Source organism: Pelodiscus sinensis, chromosome 14, assembly GCF_052426305.1.
Source record: "Pelodiscus sinensis isolate ZL-2025 chromosome 14, ASM5242630v1, whole genome shotgun sequence".
Taxonomy (NCBI): Eukaryota; Metazoa; Chordata; order Testudines; family Trionychidae; genus Pelodiscus; species Pelodiscus sinensis.
Window position 1 is genome coordinate 47319270 of NC_143065.1, and position 18619 is coordinate 47337888.

The window sequence follows — 18619 nt, forward strand, 5'->3', positions numbered from 1 at the left end:
CAGCAGTGGGAAGAGCGGGCTGCCGTTCCTCCTAAAGGGCAGCAGCTCCCCCTGGGGTCCTCCCACACGTCAGGGTTTTCCAGGGGACGAAGAGCTGCCTGTGGAAGAAGAGACTGCCTCCCCACGAGGCTCAGCCCCTCTCCTCCTCTCATGCTGATGGGTTCCAGGGGCTCAGGGTCTTTGGAAGCAGACGTCGTCCATTGGAAGAGCTAAAGGAGTCTCCCCCGCGCCTTGCTGGACATACTTCGCGCACTCGTGACGCTCCGCTCGCCCCTGCATGCTCTGTGGCCGAGTCCCCCGCTGCGCTCCCTGCCCCGTCCCCTCATCTGCTCGTGCCCCGGGGTGGAGGCCGTGGAGGTGACAGGGCCGGCGCGCTGTGAAGAGGCTGCTCTTGCCATGCTGCATTGGGAGTAGCCCATTCCCAAGCGCGGACCCAAAGCTCAATTTCAGACTAGTCCCAGTTTCCATCCTTTCTTGACTTGCTACAGGATCAGAGGGAACAAGGCCTCAGACCGGCCTCCCTAGAACCCACTGGGGTGGCTGCAGCCTCTGGTCTGTGTTGGGAGACGCAGCGCCACGTCCCCCTTCCCTGCTCACTGAAGCTGCGGATGGGTCTGTTCACTTGAAGGCCTCTGGGCATCGCGACGCCTGCGGCGAAGAACAGTCGAGCTTGCAGGTGGCTCTGGTCAAGCCAGGCCACAAGAACTGCTGAGCCCAGGAAGCCGCTCAGGCTCTTTAGAGAGCAGCCCTCTCCTGGGACTCCCAATCGGCATCATCTTCCAGTCAGCCATTGTGACCTTTGTGGTCTTGGCCACGGGCCCTCTCCTGCTCCTGCTGCACGTACCCCTCAGCCCCTGCGGGACCGGGCTCATGTCCCACCTTCCTGGGAGCACATCACCGCGGACAGCTGGATCCTGCAAGTAATATCTACAGTCACTCCATCCAGCCCCCCTTCCCTCCAGAGACCCTCTGACCGGAGTCTCTTGAGGCAGGAGATGCAACCACGTGAAATGAATGGGCAGCAGGTTTAAAACAAACAAAAGGAAGTTTTTCTTCACTCAGCGCACAGTCAACCTGTGGAACTCCTTGCCAGAGGATGTGGTGAAGGCCAGGACTTTAACAGGGTTCCAAAAAGAGCTAGGTAGATTCATGGAGGTTTGGTCCATCAATGGCTGTTGGGCAGGAATGGTGCCCCTGACGGGAGGGATCACGTGAGGATTCCGTTCTGTCCCCTCCCTCTGGGGCACCTGGCAGTGGCCACTGGACGGACAGGACTGGGCTGGATGGGCCCTTGGTCTGACCCCGTCGGGCCGTTCGGATGTTCTTGTGTTAACCCTCCTAGCGCTGGAGGCCGTCAAACTTCAAAGGATTTTATTCCAGCTACTTCCTGGTCCCAAAGGAAAACGTGGGCGGAGACCAGCTCAGGGCCTCGGGACCCGAAACACCCTCGTCTGCGTCAGCACTTCACAGTGGGGCTCTGGGGGGGGGTGACTGTGTCTGGTGGCACCTCACAGAGAAGGGCGTTTCTTAGGGCCTCGGTTTTCAGGAGCTGCAGCCCACGAGGGCTTGTGTCTGCACAGTCTGAGTCTGTACGGTGCCGCGGGGCACCTAGTGTTTGCTGAAACAGACGAACGCAAGGACCCTCGGAAACGAGGGATAATTACTCTCGGACTTGGGAGTTTGGTCTTCCTGAGCCCCCAGATGGCACCTTTCCTGCGCTTTGTGGTGGGCTGGGGCCACACTGTGTCACTCTGCCTCTTCTGCACCTTTGTCACAGACTCAGGGCTGGGCTACAGTCTGGCATCCGCTGCTCCAAGGGTCTTGCCTTGGCCCTTCTTCCTCAATGGGAATAATCTTTTTCCCTTTCGGTGGTGATTGACCTCTTAGGAGCCAGCCATTCCTCGCCGCACAGACTGCAGCCAGCAGTCCTCTTTCTGGGCTTCCCTTTGCTCTCACACTCACCCCGGGAGCTACTCCGACCTCCTTCACTGCCACAGCACCCCGGCCCGGGGACATCCACCACTGTCCAGCCAGCAGACCCCAGCAAGAGCCATATGGCATGTGACTCCCCTGGCAAGACTGCTCCTTGTGTCTCCAGGCTGCTCAGACCCTTGTCCAAGCCAGTGCCCGGACCTGGGTGAGCCCACTCTTCTCTGCGCTGGCGGACGGCTCTGCATGGGGCGCCACTTTCACAGCCCTCTCCACAAGCAGCAGACCCTCCCAGCGAGGTGCTCGCCAGCGCCCCTCCCCTGCCTCTGTGCTCCGTTCCCACGTATGGCTGGGCCCGATCTGGAACGGAATCCGCTGCTTCGCGGCGCTTCCTCCGCCCAGACAGCAGACCTTCCGGCATGGAGCAGCAGCGGGAGCTGAGCCAGGCGGTCCTGAGCGATCTCCCGCTGGGGTCGTCCGCGGCCAGCGCTCCTGCCGTCCAAAGGGCAGGCGGCTCTGCGTGAGGGAAGGGCGCAGCCCCCCTCAGCGGGAGAGGCCCTGACTGCTCGTCCAATGCTGTGTGTTTAGGCTCCTTGAAACCGGCTCCCAGCCGTGGTTTGGCTGCACCCCCCTCCGCTCCTGACGCTGCATCTTCTCACCCCTGCGGCTCAGCGCTGCGCCTGCAGGCGTGGCTGCCACACGGCTCTGGTGCAGAACGGCGCTGCCCCCCAGCAAAGAGAAACGTTTCCCTGCCGAGGGGGCAGTGCTTTCCCAGCGGGCCTTCGCAATGACCTCCTCAGGCTGAGTCCCCCCCAAGGGACTTTCGGTCTCCACCCACCCAGCCATCTCCAACCTCTCCCCCCAGTTAAGAGCCAGCTTCTCCAGGGGCCTGACTCGTGTCCTGAGTGCATGGAGGAGTCCACATTTGAGCCTCTTCCGTTCCTTACAGCCAGAGGGCAGGGGCTGGGAGTCGTGACGGCTGACCTGACGCCGTGTCCAGACCCTCTCTCCCTTCCTAAGGTAGCCTCCGAATTCCACATCCGTCTGGTCCCCCAGTGGAGACTGTCCCCGGCCTCACTTCTCAAGAGAAGAAACAAGCCTTCGGACGCGGAGAGCAAGGAGACAGAGTAGCCCCAGAGGGCCTAGTCCTGAGGTGAGGCGACTTCCACGCAGACACCCACCTGGGCTTCAGGGTGCACCTGCAGCAGGCGAAGGGCTTTGCTCCCCTTTGAGAGTCATGGTTCACTCCGACAGGGCTCGCTTCCCCTGTGTCCGCTCGGACAGCCCCTGGCATTCTGCTCTTGCAGCTTTCGGTGCCCGTGTCTTATGACCTGGACTGAATCCACCTCCTCAGCACCACCCTCCGTGCTGCTCAGGGATCTGCCCAGAGACTCTACTGGGAGGAGAGGTTGCTAACCTTGTATCCGGGTGGGCAAGTTCTCGGTCCCGGCCACATCCAGCCCACCACGCCACTGCATCCGGCCCATGGACACCTGCCAGGACCCCCAGGCCTGCAGCAGCTGCTGATTTAAGTGCAGGGCTGCTCCATGTGATCCCCCCCCCACACACACACCACCCCTATCCTCCGCTCCTGGTGGCTGGAAACAACCAGCCACTAGGAGCTGAGAGATTTGTTTGGGGGACAGGAGCAGCGCAAGCTGAGCGCCACATGGAGGGAACAGCCTGTATTTTCAAGAGGTCTGGGACTGCAGCCAGCAGGGAGCCCAGCCTGCCTCAGGGGTGCTGCAGGGCTGCTGGCTGGAAGATGCTTAGGTGCCTGTCTCCCAGCCAGAGCCTGCCTCTGGCACCCTGCCCCTCCTGCATCCCAACTTCCTCCCCCAGGTCACCGTCCAAACCCTCTGCATCCCCCTGCCCCAGGTCACAACTCCCTCCCAGACCCTGTACCCCCTCCTACACCCTCCCTGACCCTACACCCAAACCCCTGCCCCGAGTCTCCACCCCCTCTTCAGCCAAACTCCACCTCAGACCCCACACCATCTCCTGCACCCCAGTCCCTTACCCCGTGCGCCCTTCTGTACCCATCCTGTATCCTAGACCCCGCATCCTCTCAGAAAAGTGCGGCCCTTGACCACTTTCCAAAATGTTGGAATGGCCCCCTCCAAAAATGATTGCCCACAGTAAGAGCAGCGCTTTCAGATGGCTCCCTGGGGTGCTCCACCACCCTCTCCGGGAGAACTCTCCCATTGCAAAGGAGCTGCAGCAGTGACCGACTCGCCCCCATGCAGGGTAGAAGCAAGGGCCCATGGACACAGCTGACCGAACCTCTCTGGCCCAGATTGCAGGGCGTGGGTGCTCGTGCGCCAGCTGTCGCCCAAGGTGACTGGCGTCTGCTTGGGAGAGGGAGGAGCTCTGCTTTCCAGAGAGGCCAGGTTCATGCAGGGCTGCAGAGCATCTTGTCTGCATGGCGCCAGCTCCATGTGTGGGAGCTGGTCCCCACCTGCCGGAGTCCGCATGGAATTTCCGCATCCGAGCTATTTGGCGGGACTGCTCCCCGCCAGGCATGCTGGGGGGTAGAGCCTCTGGCTGCTTGAGAGTGGGGAGGGGAGATCCAGGGGTGTGCAGGAGAGTGCCCTGCCGATGCTGGCCAGCCCGGAGGCCCTGCGCAGACTGCCCCCTGCTGGCGCATGCAGCTTGCCGAGCCGGGGGTGTGCATGGACTGGCTTTTCCTTGCCGAGCCGGGGGTGTGCATGGACTGGCTTTTCCTTGCCGAGCCGGGGGTGTGCATGGACTGGCTTTTCCTTGCCGAGCCGGGGGTGTGCATGGACTGGCTTTTCCTTGCCGAGCCGGGGGTGTGCATGGACTGGCTTTTCCTTGCCGAGCCGGGGGTGTGCATGGACTGGCTTTTCCTTGCCGAGCCGGGGGTGTGCATGGACTGGCTTTTCCTTGCCGAGCCGGGGGTGTGCATGGACTGGCTTTTCCTTGCCGAGCCGGGGGTGTGCATGGACTGGCTTTTCCTTGCCGAGCCGGGGGTGTGCATGGACTGGCTTTTCCTTGCCGAGCCGGGGGTGTGCATGGACTGGCTTTTCCTTGCCGAGCCGGGGGTGTGCATGGACTGGCTTTTCCTTGCCGAGCCGGGGGTGTGCATGGACTGGCTTTTCCTTGCCGAGCCGGGGGTGTGCATGGACTGGCTTTTCATTGCCGAGCCGGGGGTGTGCATGGACTGGCTTTTCATTGCCGAGCCGGGGGAGTGCATGGACTGGCTTTTCCTTGCCGAGCCGGGGGTGTGCATGGACTGGCTTTTCCTTGCCGAGCCGGGGGTGTGCATGGACTGGCTTTTCATTGCCGAGCCGGGGGTGTGCATGGACTGGCTTTTCCTTGCCGAGCCGGGGGAGTGCATGGACTGGCTTTTCCTTGCCGAGCCGGGGGTGTGCATGGACTGGCTTTTCATTGCCGAGCCGGGGGTGTGCATGGACTGGCTTTTCATTGCCGAGCCGGGGGTGTGCATGGACTGGCTTTTCCTTGCCGAGCCGGGGGCAGAAGGGGCTGCTCACGGTGCGAAGAAAGCGCCCGTGTGTGGCGATATTGGCGGAGGGGAGCTTGCAGAAATAATCTGGTTTCCCGCAAGGGGCCCTTGCCACCAGCAAGGGATGAGGAAATGGCTGTTGCTGTGCAGATGTGACTAGAATTAGCCTTGGTCTCCTAGCAACAAAGACTATAAGAAGAGGCAGGATCACTTCGAGGGAAGAGGGGGTTGGACAAACCAGGCGGCTCTGACAGAGCCCCTGCTGGAGACCTCGCTGGTCTCCTTCCTGTGTCTGCTAGAGCTCACCCAAGGACCCAAGCCTTGGCCTCCGACAGCCCGGCCGTTGTGGTGGTCTGTGTGGAGGGTCTAGGGCATGTTTGTAGCTAAACACGGGAGAGGTGCGTCTCAAAAGCCAAGGGAATTAAAAACCCCAGTAATTCAGTATTCACTTTGGGTTGCGAAGAGGGACCTACCGATTTTAAAACCACTTCAGTTAGAACATTGTACGCGGAGCCAAGAAGAAAAGACATTCGCAGCTAAAACCAGAGGATTGCAGTCCAAAGTGTCCAAATCTTGGCTAAAAACTTACTTTTTAACTCAATGAGATATTGCCATAGATGGAACAGAGCTTCCTATGGACTCCGGAGATGGATAACGTCTGTATTGCCTTCAGTTTCTTCTCTCTCAATTTCTTGAGCCAGCTGCGTGAGTTCTCTCTAAAGAATCAGAGATAAAAAAGAAGCTAGAAACGTTTGCAGCAGGGTGTGTCCCGTTAGCGTGGTCAAAGCAAGTGGTAGAATGAGCTGCGGAAGGTGAAAACACCTGCCTCTCAAAGAGGGTCCAAGCTGTCCTCCAGTGAGTCGTGGGGAGAACCAGCCGGAGATGATGCATCCAGATGGGAGTTGTCCTCCAAGGGCTCCAGCGCTTGCTCATGTGCATTCCCCAGTGGGGTGCGTGCTGCCCTGTGCAGACTGTCCCCTGGCGGCCCATGGAGTGGCACCTCTGTGGTGTGATAGCCGGGCTGCCGCGTGCTCCCCCTCCTCACTGGGGATGAGCCCGTGATGGGGCACGCGACTGCTTTGCTCCACTACCCACTGTAGCCGCCTTCATTTTGACTCTTCCTTGTTTTGTGTAGCTGGATCCCTGCTCTTGTAGGACACGGCTAGGCAACGGGGGGGGGGTTCTGGCCCCCTTTGGGACTTTGCCTGGGTCGGGGCATGCCCCAGTCTCGGCATTCAAATCTTGTGACCCCCGCAGATACCTGTGCCAGTCAGTGCCCTACACGGGAGTTGTTCGTGCTGCCTGGGCAGAGCTCTCATCAGCAACAGCTTCAGGAGTGGAACATTTGGCTCCGTGCCCTCCTGCTGGAGCCAGCCCTGACTCCGGCGCCGGTGCACTCACCCGACATGGCGCCAAGCACCGACGCCTCAGACCACTGTGCTCCTTTGGAGCTGTCTGCCTACACCCGAAGAGGATGGTGCGGGTCCCTTTGCTGCAGCCCCCTAAGCAACAGGATTAAGTCTGTGGGCGAGCCCCACGTGGACCCACATCAGGCAGCTCTCGGCCCCCTCTGGTTCACAGGTCCAGCTCGTAGAGTGGAGCAGCCGGACAGGAGCGGGACCCTTAGCCACGCCAGAGGGTCTGCTAGTGGCACAAGACACATTGGCTGCCGGTGCCAGCCCCCCTTGAATCCCTGTCCCAGTGGCAATGGACTCAGTCAAGGGAGGAGTGGGCACCCCGCTCTGGCACGCAGCCGCCAGGAGTCAGATCTGGGTAAGCGAGCCCCGCTACCCCCCTCCGCTGGGCAGAGTCCCACGGCACGCGCCACTCACCCTGACCAGGATCTCCTAAGTCCACGGGCCCATCTGAGCAACCGTCCGTACGGGCGCACACGGGCACCGCGCCTGCTCGCACAGTGCGTGGCGTGGATCACCGGCCACAGCGGTTCCAGGAGGAGCCTGGTCCCCGGTGTCAGCCTCCAGGACACGAGCCTAGAGCTGACCCTGACGTGCCTACACAGACCTCGATGCTGTAACTGCTGCTCATACACCGGCGTTGCAGCCGCCTAGGGCGCTCAGACTGCGCCAGACTAGCCCTTTCCAGTGGGGCCTACCATGGCTGGCGGGCACCGTGTTCACCGCCCCTCCCGCGTTGCCTGCTTGGCGGCTGGGGCCTGGAGAGACCTTCTGCTTCTCTCCGCCCCGCAAGGGTCCCTCGGCGGAGCAGACGCCTCCGGCCCCGCAAAGCAAGGAGCGAGCCCCGGGACCAATGGAGGCACTGGGCCTCCTCGGCGTCGTTCCCAGGCGAAGCCATTGCAGCAGCCCTGCAGGAGGTCAGCAGGGGGCCAGTGACAGGCAGTGGAGAGCTCTGCCCCACGGCACCGGCTGGCTGTGGTCCCTGAAGCACAGTGGCAACCCCCCCGTGCCGGCCAAGGGCCGGAAGTGCCACCTTCCTGCCAGCTCCTCCGTGGTGGAAGCAGAAACCACCGGGAACCAACCTGCAGTGACCCTTAAAATCGAGACTCTAGGACACCAGACTTGCAGACGAAAACTTGATTCCTGCCCCGTTCCAGCTGAGTGGCAAACCCCAGAACCCTGCTGAGGCAGCCCGATGCGCCCGTGTTGCAGACTGTGCCTATATCCAAGCGACCGCTAGGAGGGAGGAGAACACGGCCCGCCCGGAGGAGACCTGGTGGCAAACCCCAGAACCCTGCTGAGGCAGCCCGATGCGCCCGTGTTGCAGACTGTGCCTATATCCAAGCGACCGCCAGGAGAGAGGAGAACACGGCCCGCCCGGAGGAGACCTGGTGGCAAACCCCAGAACCCTGCTGAGGCAGCCCGATGCGCCCGTGTTGCAGACTGTGCCTATATCCAAGCGACCGCCAGGAGGGAGGAGAACACGGCCCGCCCCGAGGAGACCTGGTGGCAAACCCCAGAACCCTGCTGAGGCAGCCCGATGTGCCCGTGTTGCAGACTGTGCCTATATCCAAGCGACCGCCAGGAGGGAGGAGAACACGGCCCGCCCGGAGGAGACCTGGTGGCAAACCCCAGAACCCTGCTGAGGCAGCCCGATGCGCCCGTGTTGCAGACTGTGCCTATATCCAAGCGACCGCCAGGAGGGAGGAGAACACGGCCCGCCCCGAGGAGACCTGGTGGCAAACCCCAGAACCCTGCTGAGGCAGCCCGATGCGCCCGTGTTGCAGACTGTGCCTATATCCAAGCGACCGCCAGGAGGGAGGAGAACACGGCCCGCCCCGAGGAGACCTGGTGGCAAACCCCAGAACCCTGCTGAGGCAGCCCGATGCGCCCGTGTTGCAGACTGTGCCTATATCCAAGCGACCGCCAGGAGGGAGGAGAACACGGCCCGCCCCGAGGAGACCTGGTGGCAAACCCCCAGGGCCTCAGCAGTGTCACCGCACAGCGCCCCAGGGTTTCCTGCCTGGCCTCTGTGGTGCGTTGGTACGCCCCAGTCTTCCTCCCCGAGTCCCCCAGCGGCCCTTTGGGGTACTCCCCAGTTCCTGGTTGCTTGGGAGCGCTCTGCCTTCCCCCTCCCCGTCTGTGCGTCCCCTGCCTGGGCCTGGAGGCGGTGGGGCCGTGGAGATTGCTGCAGCACCGAAGGGCTCTCCAGCTTGCCCCGGCATGGGCCTGCACAGAGGCCCCCTCAGGCCGTCCCCGTTCCTGGGGAGCGACGTTTCTGTCCCTCCAGTCCAGGTGCTGTCCGGCTTGTCCTCCCTCCGGGAAACGCAGCTGCCGGCGCGCCATTGCTCCAGCTACACTGGCCAGCACCTGAGCCGTTAGCCCCTGGGCGTGTCTCCTCTCAGCGCTGTGCTCTGCCACGGCTCTGGCCTTGTGGTGCAGGAGTGCCCGGGCCCGAGGCGCCTCCCGCGCTGGCGGTAGCCCGGGTCTGGTATTTACAAGCCGCTGCTGCCGAAACCCTCCAGCTTCTCGCCGGCCCTCCTCTGACTCACTGCACATTGGAACAAACAGCCGCTGGCGCTTCCTCTTCCCAGCGCTGCGAGAGCTCGTGGGCCCGGTCAGTCTCAGGGCTCGCCCGCCCTCGGGAGCGTTGGGGGGCGGGCCCCGGCGGTGGCATCGCCACGTGACGCGACTGGCCCAGGTGTTGGAATCGCAGCCGCGCCCACGGGAGACGAGGGCCCAGGCCTCCGCCCTAGGCGCTGGTCGGCACGTGTGCAGAGCGGGAGTGAAGCCGAGCTGCCTGCAGGGTTGGGAGGGGCTGTGGAGGAGGACAAAGGGCCCAGTCCCTCAGCGTCAGAGAGCAGGCGGGGGGGGAATGGGCAGCACGGGGGCGGGGGACATGGAGGCAGGAGCGCCTGGAAGGGCGTCCCCGCCTTCTTCCTCGGTTCTGTCCCGTCAGTCTCCTCTCTGTCTCAGAGCGCACAGGGGCTGGGGCGCGCCCTGTCTCCTGCCGCAGTGGGGGACCCCTGCTGGGTAGGAGAGCCCAGGGAGCGAGTGCCTTGGACAGGGGCAGGTGGCTACTTGGCTCCCGTGTGTGAGGGGAACCCGGCCGGCCTGGCAGGTCTGTGGGGAAATGGCTGCTGCTTGGCGTTCCCGGCTGGGGGGAGGGCGACGTGGCTCAGACTGAAGGCACCAGAAGAGCCAAGCGGATGGCAGCAGTTCCTCAAAGGGCCACGAAGCAGCCTGCACTCCCCTCTGCCCCGTGACCGTCCCCCTGGCCCTGCTGTACTGATTGGCTGCCTGGGTTTCTTGCAGGCTTTGAAGGCTGCTCCATGGTTCCCACCATTTACCCACTGGAGACGCTGCACAACTCCCTCTCGTTGCGGCAGGTCAATGAGTTCCTGACGTTCGTGTGCAGAACTTACAGCAACTCGCACTCACGAGCATCCATCGGTACTGGGGGGCTGGCTGGGGGGGAGGAGACCGGGAGCAGTGCCAGAGCCGTGGGGGGCAGGGGAGCTGGCCACGCCCCTGGGAAGCCCTTCCAGCCTCTGGGCTCCGTGGCCAGTGGAGGGGCATTGAAGAGGGCCAGACCCCTAGCCAACTGCAGGGAGGGGTTCCAGGCCTGCTGCTCTAGCGAGGGAGGCGGGCGCCTGCATGTGTCGGCCAAACGGCATCGGAGCGCGAGCAGAATGGCAGTGGGGGTGCGGCGCCTGGGTCCCAGCGTAGGGGGGCCCTGCCGGGTGTTTCCCGCTCCGGGGGTTAATCCGAGTGGCTGTTCTCTCTCCCAAGCTGTCTTCGATTCCATGGGCGGAAGCCAGATGCCTGGTGACCCCTTCCTGCCGCAGAGGATCCTCTCGTCCTCCCTGCCACTGCGCCCGCGCCCGGACAAGCCCCCGTGGTGTGAGTGTTCGCGTCCCGGCGGGGCTGGGCGGCTTTCGGGGCTCGGCCCTGTGGTGGGGGAGGGGCCCGCCGAGTGGAGGGAGCCTGCCTGGCCCCCCACAGGTGTTCCCGGCTCCAGCGCGCGAGCGGCCAAGCCCCCCGGGACACTGCCTGGCCCCCCACAGGTGTTCCCGGCTCCAGCGCGCGAGCGGCCAAGCCCCCAGAGACACTGCCTGGCCCCCCACAGGTGTTCCCGGCTCCAGCGCGCGAGCGGCCAAGCCCCCAGAGACACTGCCTGGCCCCCCACAGGTGTTCCCGGCTCCAGCGCGCGAGCGGCCAAGCCCCCCGGGACACTGCCTGGCCCCCCACAGGTGTTCCCGGCTCCAGCGCGCGAGCGGCCAAGCCCCCAGAGACACTGCCTGGCCCCCCACAGGTGTTCCCCGCTCCAGTGTGCAGTGGCTCCGAGCCGGGAGGCAGAGACCCCTTCTTCCCATGCCCCAGCGCCCGCTGCCCTCTCCGCGCAGCCCCATGGACTTCTGGGCCTGGGACTAGCCCAGGTGCAGGGACAGCAGAAGTCTGCAGCCAGTGCCCGCGGTTGCAAGGGCGGCCGAGGCCAGGGTGCTCCCTCCGCTCTGTGCGAGGCAGCGAGGGGCAGAGCGTCTCCCCTGCACTGGGGAGCAAGGCTCATCTCCCCTCTGGCCCCTGGGCCAGGTTCCCCCCGGGAGGCGGCATTTCAGACCTTGGCGGGGTGTCAGCCCCCTTCCCTGAGGCAGGATGGCAACACGAGGCCCGTCCTCCCACCGGCTCCTGTCTTCGTTCCAGCCCGCCTCCCGCTCCCCAGCTTGTGTGCGCACAGACCCTGCTCCTCGGGCCTGGGGCCGGCCGGAGCTGTTGGCTGTGGTGTGACGCGAAGGCTGGAATCGCAGCGCCCCAGCTCTACCTCCGGGCTGGGAGCCCACAGGGTGGGGGTGAGGGAGGCCACTCTGGTGAGCAGGGGCTGACCCAGCAGCCATGCTCGCTTCTGTGGCCTCAGGCCTCCCGCGTGGAAAAACCCTCCCAGGCGCGCTGATGTGGGCGGGCTGACAGGCCCCTCCCTCCTCAGCCACCTCGGCCCGCCTCAGGGCAGCGGGGCGGGTGAGCGCTCGGGCAGCAGCAAGCGGGCCGAGCCTCGCCGAGCCTCGCTGTGCCGGGGGGCTGTGCGCGCCCAATGGGAGACCCTCCTCCAGGCAAGGCCCAGGCGGGCTGCGCGCCCCCGTCCCTCGGGCGTGTGGCTGCCTCGGCGTGCGGAGCAGGCCGTTCAGGGCAGTCAGCGTGCTCAAGCCCACTCCCCAGTTTCTCCCAGGCACCGTCTCAGAGGCAGGGCCCCCCGCTTACCCGCTGAGCACGGCGCTGGGGCTGGAGCCGGCCACGCTTGCTAATGGAGCCCTGGGGCCGTTAGGAGCATCGGAAACAAAACTGTCCCTCTGTCTCCGAGCCGTTAACCAGCTGCTCCCTGCCTGGTGAGGCCTGCTCCCTCCAGATCCTTGTGCTCTGCAGGCCACGGGGCTGCGACCCTCCTTCACCACCCCTCTTCTCCTGGTCTTGTAGGCACAGGACCCAGCCAAAAAAACCCCAAGCGCTCGCTGACGTGGCTCCCAGCTGAGAAGCAGGAGAACCCACGTTCCCCTTGCACCCCCAAGCCTAGGGGGGCCCAGGCTAGCAGGTGCTGTGTGCTCCAGTCCCGCAGTAGGCGAGGGTTCCTCAGTGCTAAGGGGGGGTCGGAAGTTCTCCACCGCCCTGCTCTAGGGCCAGGCTGAACGTCTGAGCTGTTCTCTTCTCCCTGCCCCGCTCTGCGCTCCCTGGCTGCACCCTGCCTCTCCCCCCCTGCTGGCTCTGCGCTCCCTGGCTGCACCCCCCTCCCCGGGTCTGAGCTCCCTGGCTCCACCCTGCCATCACTCGCTGCCGGACTTAAATGTATACTCCAAATTAAAAAACATAGTAGCAGGACTAAAAAAGAGCCACCGGGGCTTAATAACCATGTAAAAGAAGCAGTGAGAGAGAAACATCTTTTAAAAAGTGGAAGTCAGACCCTAGCGAGGTAAATAGAAAAGAGCACAAACACTGCCAGATGAAGTGTAAATATGTAATAAGAAAAGCAAAAAGGAGCATGAAGAACAGCCAGCCGCAAGCTCCAAAGGTAAGAACAAAATGTTTAAGTACATCAGAAGCAGGAAGCCAGATACGAAAGGACACTTGGGGTACGTCTAAACTACATGGCTGCCATGGAGATTTGTTGTTTTGGCAAAGGCAAATGAAGCCGCGATTTAAATGTAAACCTCTTATCCCATGGCCATGGAATTTACACAAGAGCCTTTGGTGAGGGACCTTGTCAAAGGCTTCCTGGAAATCCAAGTGCACCTCATCCCACGAGGAATAACGGGGCTGCCGACAAAGGGCTTTGATGTCGGCAGGGGAGCGTCCAGACTAGCACGCTGAGCAGACAAACCGCTGATCAGCTGTTTGTCGGCTCAGCGCGGCAGCCATGTAAATGTAAATGAAGCTGCGATCATTTAAATCGCGGCTTCATTTGCCTTTGCCTATGTGTCTAATCTACATGCCTTAAAGACGGTAAAGTCAGTGCAGAGAAACTAAATGAATTTGTTGCTTCAGTCTTCACTGCTGAGGATGTTTGGGAGATTCCCAAACCTGACCTGTTCTTTGTAGGTGACAAATCTGAGGACTTATCACAGATTGAAGTGTCATGAGAGGAGGTTTTGAAATTAATTAATAAACTTAACAGTGACAAGTCACCAGGACCAGAAGGCATTCACCCAAGGGTTCTGAAAGAACTCAATGTGAAATTGCAGAACTATTAATTATGGTTTGTAACCGATCCTTTAAATCAGCTTCTGTACCCAAGGACTGGAGGGTAGCTAATGTAACGCCAATATTTAAAAAGAGCTCTAGAGGCGATCCTGGCAATTACAGACCAGTAAGTCTAATTAGTAGAAACAATAGTAAAGAATGAAATTGTCAGACACATAGAAGAACAGAATTTGTTGGGCAAAAGTCACCAGGGTTTCTGTAAAGGGAAATCCTGTCTTACTGATCTGTTAGAGTTCTTTGAAGGGGTCAACAAACGTGGCCAAGGGGGATCCAGTGGATGCAGGGCACTTGGATTTCCAGAAAGCCTTTGACAAGGTCCCTCACCAAAGGCTCTTGTGTAAATTCCATGGCCATGGGATAAGAGGGAAGGTCCTTTCTTGGACTGAGAACTGGTTAGAAGACAGGAAACAAAGGGTAGGAATAAATGGTACGTTTTCAGAATGGAGAGGGGTCACTAGGCGTGTTCCCCAGGTTCAGTCCTAGGCCCAATCCTATTCTACATATTGATAAATGATCTGGAGAAAGGGCTAATCGGTGAGGTGGCAAAGTTTGCAGACGACACTAAATTGCTCAAGAGAGTTAAGACCAAAGCAGACTGTGAAGAGCTTCCAAAAGATCTCACCAAACTAAGTGACCGAGCAACAATATGGCAAATGAAATGTAAAGTGGAGAAATGTAAAGTAATGCACATGGGGGTTATTTTTTCCAACTATACATATAATATGAATAGCTGTTTAGCTACAACTAATCAGGAAAGCACTCTGGGCGTCATCGTGATATTCTCTGAAGATGTCCACGCAGTGTGCAGCAGCAGCAGTCAAAAAAGCAAACAGGCTGTCAGGAATCATTAAAAAAGGGATAGAGAATATCTTATTGCCTTTATATAAATCTATGGTACGCCTACATCTGGAATACTGTGTACAGATGGGGTCTCCTCACCTCAAAAAAGATACACTGGCATTAGAAAAGGTTCAGAGAAGGGCAACTAAAATGCTGAGGGGTTTGGAATAGGTCAAATATATGGAGAGATTAAAGAGACTGGGACTTTTCAGCTTGGAAAAGAGACGAAGGGGAGATATGATAGAGGTATAATAAAACCATGAGTAGTGTGGAGAATGTGAATAAGGAAAAGTTAATTACTTGTTCCCATAATATAAGAACTAGGGGCCACCAAATGAAATTAATGGGCAGCAGGTTTAAAACAAATAAAAGGAAGTTCTTCACACAGCGCATAGTCATCTGTGGAACTCCTTGCCTGAGGAGGTTGTGAAGGCTAGGACTAGAACAGGGTTTAAAAGAGAACTAGATAACCTCCACGAATTTAAGTCCATAAAAGGCTATTAGCCAGGATGGGTAAGGAACGGTGTCCCTGGCCTCTGTCAGAGGGTGGAGATGGATGGCAGGAGAGAGATGGTTTGATCATTTCCTGTTTGATTCCCTCCCTCCGGGGCACCTGACATTGGCCACTGTCTGCAGACAGGACACTGGGCTCCATGGCCTTAGGTCTGACCCCGTCTGGCCGCTCTTATGTATCTCTGCCACCCCACTGGCTCTGCGCTCCCTGGCTGCACCCTGCTGTCACTCGCTGCCAGATTCCCCCCCGGCTCTGCGCTCCCTGTGTACACCCTGCCGGATCTCTCCCCCCCCCCGCTCTGCGCTCCCTGTGTACCCCCTGCCGGATCTCTCCCCCCCCCCACTCTGCGCTCCCTGTGTACCCCCTGCCGGATCTCTCCCCCCCCCCGCTCTGCGCTCCCTGTGTACCCCCTGCCGGATCTCTCCCCCCCCCCACTCTGCACTCCCTGTGTACCCCCTGCCGGATCTCTCCCCCCCCCGCTCTGCGCTCCCTGTGTACCCCCTGCCGGATCTCTCCCCCCCCCGCTCTGCGCTCCCTGTGTACCCCCTGCCGGATCTCTCCCCCCCCCCGCTCTGCGCTCCCTGTGTACCCCCTGCCGGATCTCTCCCCCCCCCCCGCTCTGCGCTCCCTGTGTACACCCTGCCGGATCTCTCCCCCCCCCGCTCTGCGCTCCCTGTGTACCGCCTGCCGGATCTCTCCCCCCCCCCGCTCTGCGCTCCCTGTGTACCCCCTGCCGGATCTCTCCCCCCCCCCGCTCTGCGCTCCCTGTGTACCCCCTGCCGGATCTCTCCCCCCCCCCGCTCTGCGCTCCCTGTGTACCCCCTGCCGGATCTCTCCCCCCCCCCACTCTGCGCTCCCTGTGTACCCCCTGCCGGATCTCTCCCCCCCCCGCTCTGCGCTCCCTGTGTACCCCCTGCCGGATCTCTCCCCCCCCCGCTCTGCGCTCCCTGTGTACCCCCTGCCGGATCTCTCCCCCCCCCCGCTCTGCGCTCCCTGTGTACCCCCTGCCGGATCTCTCCCCCCCCCCCCGCTCTGCGCTCCCTGTGTACACCCTGCCGGATCTCTCCCCCCCCCGCTCTGCGCTCCCTGTGTACCGCCTGCCGGATCTCTCCCCCCCCCCGCTCTGCGCTCCCTGTGTACCCCCTGCCGGATCTCTCCCCCCCCCCGCTCTGCGCTCCCTGTGTACACCCTGCCGGATCTCTCCCCCCCGCTCTGCGCTCCCTGTGTACCCCCTGCCGGATCTCTCCCCCCCCGCTCTGCGCTCCCTGTGTACACCCTGCCGGATCTCTCCCCCCCCCGCTCTGCGCTCCCTGTGTACACCCTGCCGGATCTCTCCCCCCCCCGCTCTGCGCTCCCTGTGTACCCCCTGCCGGATCTCTCCCCCCCCCCACTCTGCGCTCCCTGTGTACACCCTGCCGGATCTCTCCCCCCCCCGCTCTGCGCTCCCTGTGTACACCCTGCCGGATCTCTCCCCCCCCCACTCTGCACTCCCTGTGTACACCCTGCCGGATCTCTCCCCCCCCCGCTCTGCGCTCCCTGTGTACCCCCTGCTGGATCTCTCTCTCCTCCTCCCCCCCGGCTCTGCGCTCCCTGTGTACCCCCTGCCGGATCTCTCCCCCCCCCGCTCTGCGCTCCCTGTGTACACCCTGCCGGATCTCTCCCCCCCCCGCTCTGCGCTCCCTGTGTACACCCTGCCGGATCTCTCCCCCCCCCGCTCTGCGCTCCCTGTGTACACCCTGCCGGATCTCTCCCCCCCCCCGCTCTGCGCTCCCTGTGTACACCCTGCCGGATCTCTCCCCCCCCGCTCTGCGCTCCCTGTGTACCCCCTGCCGGATCTCTCCCCCCCCCGCTCTGCGCTCCCTGTGTACACCCTGCCGGATCTCTCCCCCCCCCGCTCTGCGCTCCCTGTGTACACCCTGCCGGATCTCTCCCCCCCCCGCTCTGCGCTCCCTGTGTACACCCTGCCGGATCTCTCCCCCCCCCCCCCACTCTGCACTCCCTGTGTACACCCTGCCGGATCTCTCCCCCCCCCCGCTCTGCGCTCCCTGTGTACCCCCTGCTGGATCTCTCTCTCCTCCTCCCCCCCGGCTCTGCGCTCCCTGTGTACACCCTGCCGGATCTCTCCCCCCCCCCCCCGCTCTGCGCTCCCTGTGTACCCCCTGCCGGATCTCTCCCCCCCCGCTCTGCGCTCCCTGTGTACCCCCTGCCGGATCTCTCCCCCCCCCCCCGCTCTGCGCTCCCTGTGTACACCCTGCCGGATCTCTCCCCCCCCCGCTCTGCGCTCCCTGTGTACACCCTGCCGGATCTCTCCCCCCCCCCCCCGCTCTGCGCTCCCTGTGTACCCCCTGCCGGATCTCTCCCCCCCCCGCTCTGCGCTCCCTGTGTACACCCTGCCGGATCTCTCCCCCCCCCGGCTCTGCGCTCCCTGTGTACCCCCTGCCGGATCTCTCTCTCCTCCTCCCCCCCGGCTCTGCGCTCCCTGTGTACACCCTGCCGGATCTCTCCCCCCTCCTCCCCCCCGGCTCTGCGCTCCCTGTGTACACCCTGCCGGATCTCTCCCCCCCCCGCTCTGCGCTCCCTGTGTACACCCTGCCGGATCACCCCCCCCCCCCGCTCTGCGCTCCCTGTGTACCCCCTGCCGGATCTCTCCCCCCCGCCCACTCTGCGCTCCCTGTGTACACCCTGCCGGATCTCTCCCCCCCCCGCTCTGCGCTCCCTGTGTACACCCTGCCGGATCTCTCCCCCCCCCGCTCTGCGCTCCCTGTGTACACCCTGCCGGATCTCTCCCCCCCCCCGCTCTGCGCTCCCTGTGTACCCCCTGCCGGATCTCTCCCCCCCCCCGCTCTGCGCTCCCTGTGTACACCCTGCCGGATCTCTCCCCCCCCCCCACTCTGCGCTCCCTGTGTACACCCTGCCGGATCTCTCCCCCCCCCGGCTCTGCGCTCCCTGTGTACCCCCTGCCAGATCTCTCTCTCCTCCTCCCCCCCTGCTCTGCACTCTCTGTGTACCCCCTGCCGGATCTCTCCCCCCCCCGCTCTGCGCTCCCTGTGTACACCCTGCCGGATCTCTCCCCCCCGGCTCTGCGCTCCCTGTGTACACCCTGCCGGATCTCTCCCCCCCCCGCTCTCCGTTCCCTGTGTACCCCCTGCCGGATCTCTCCCCCCCCCGGCTCTGCGCTCCCTGTGTACACCCTGCCGGATCTCTCCCCCACCCCGGCTCTGCGCTCTCTGTGTACCCCCTGCCGGATCTCTCCCCCCCCCCGCTCTGCGCTCCCTGTGTACCCCCTGCCGGATCTCTCCCCCCCCCACTCTGCGCTCCCTGTGTACACCCTGCCGGATCTCTCCCCCCCCCCCCCCGGCTCTGCGCTCCCTGTGTACACCCTGCTGGATCTCTCCCCCACCCCGGCTCTGCGCTCCCTGTGTACACCCTGCCGGATCTCTCCCCCCCCCGCTCTGCGCTCCCTGTGTACCCCCTGCCATCACTTGCTGCCGGATCTCTGGCGCCTCTCCAGGCAGGGATTGTTGGTTGGCCCTGCACTGCCCCTGTGATGTGAGCAGCGAAGAGCAGGCTGCCTGTTCCCTCACCCCCGTGGCTCAGCAAACCGCTCCGAGTCTCTCCTGCAGCATCTCCCTGCAGGCTTTTCTATGGCACAGCAGCCCAGCCAGCCGAAGGCGAAGTCCCAGCCGTGCT

The 18619-nt window shown here is 62.7% G+C and overlaps 1 protein-coding gene across 11 annotated transcripts in view; it reads left to right on the forward strand.

Moving 5' to 3' along the window:
• Positions 1-18619, forward strand: part of PPIP5K1 (diphosphoinositol pentakisphosphate kinase 1) — a 130554-nt gene that overhangs the window by 106120 nt on the left and 5815 nt on the right. For all 11 annotated transcript variants that reach the window (XM_075916965.2, XM_089782136.1, XM_089782134.1 and 8 more), the window contains 2 exons: positions 10144-10281; positions 10621-10731. In XM_075916965.2, coding sequence (XP_075773080.2) covers positions 10144-10281; positions 10621-10731 — 249 coding nt within the window. The remainder of the gene's footprint in view (positions 1-10143; positions 10282-10620; positions 10732-18619) is intronic.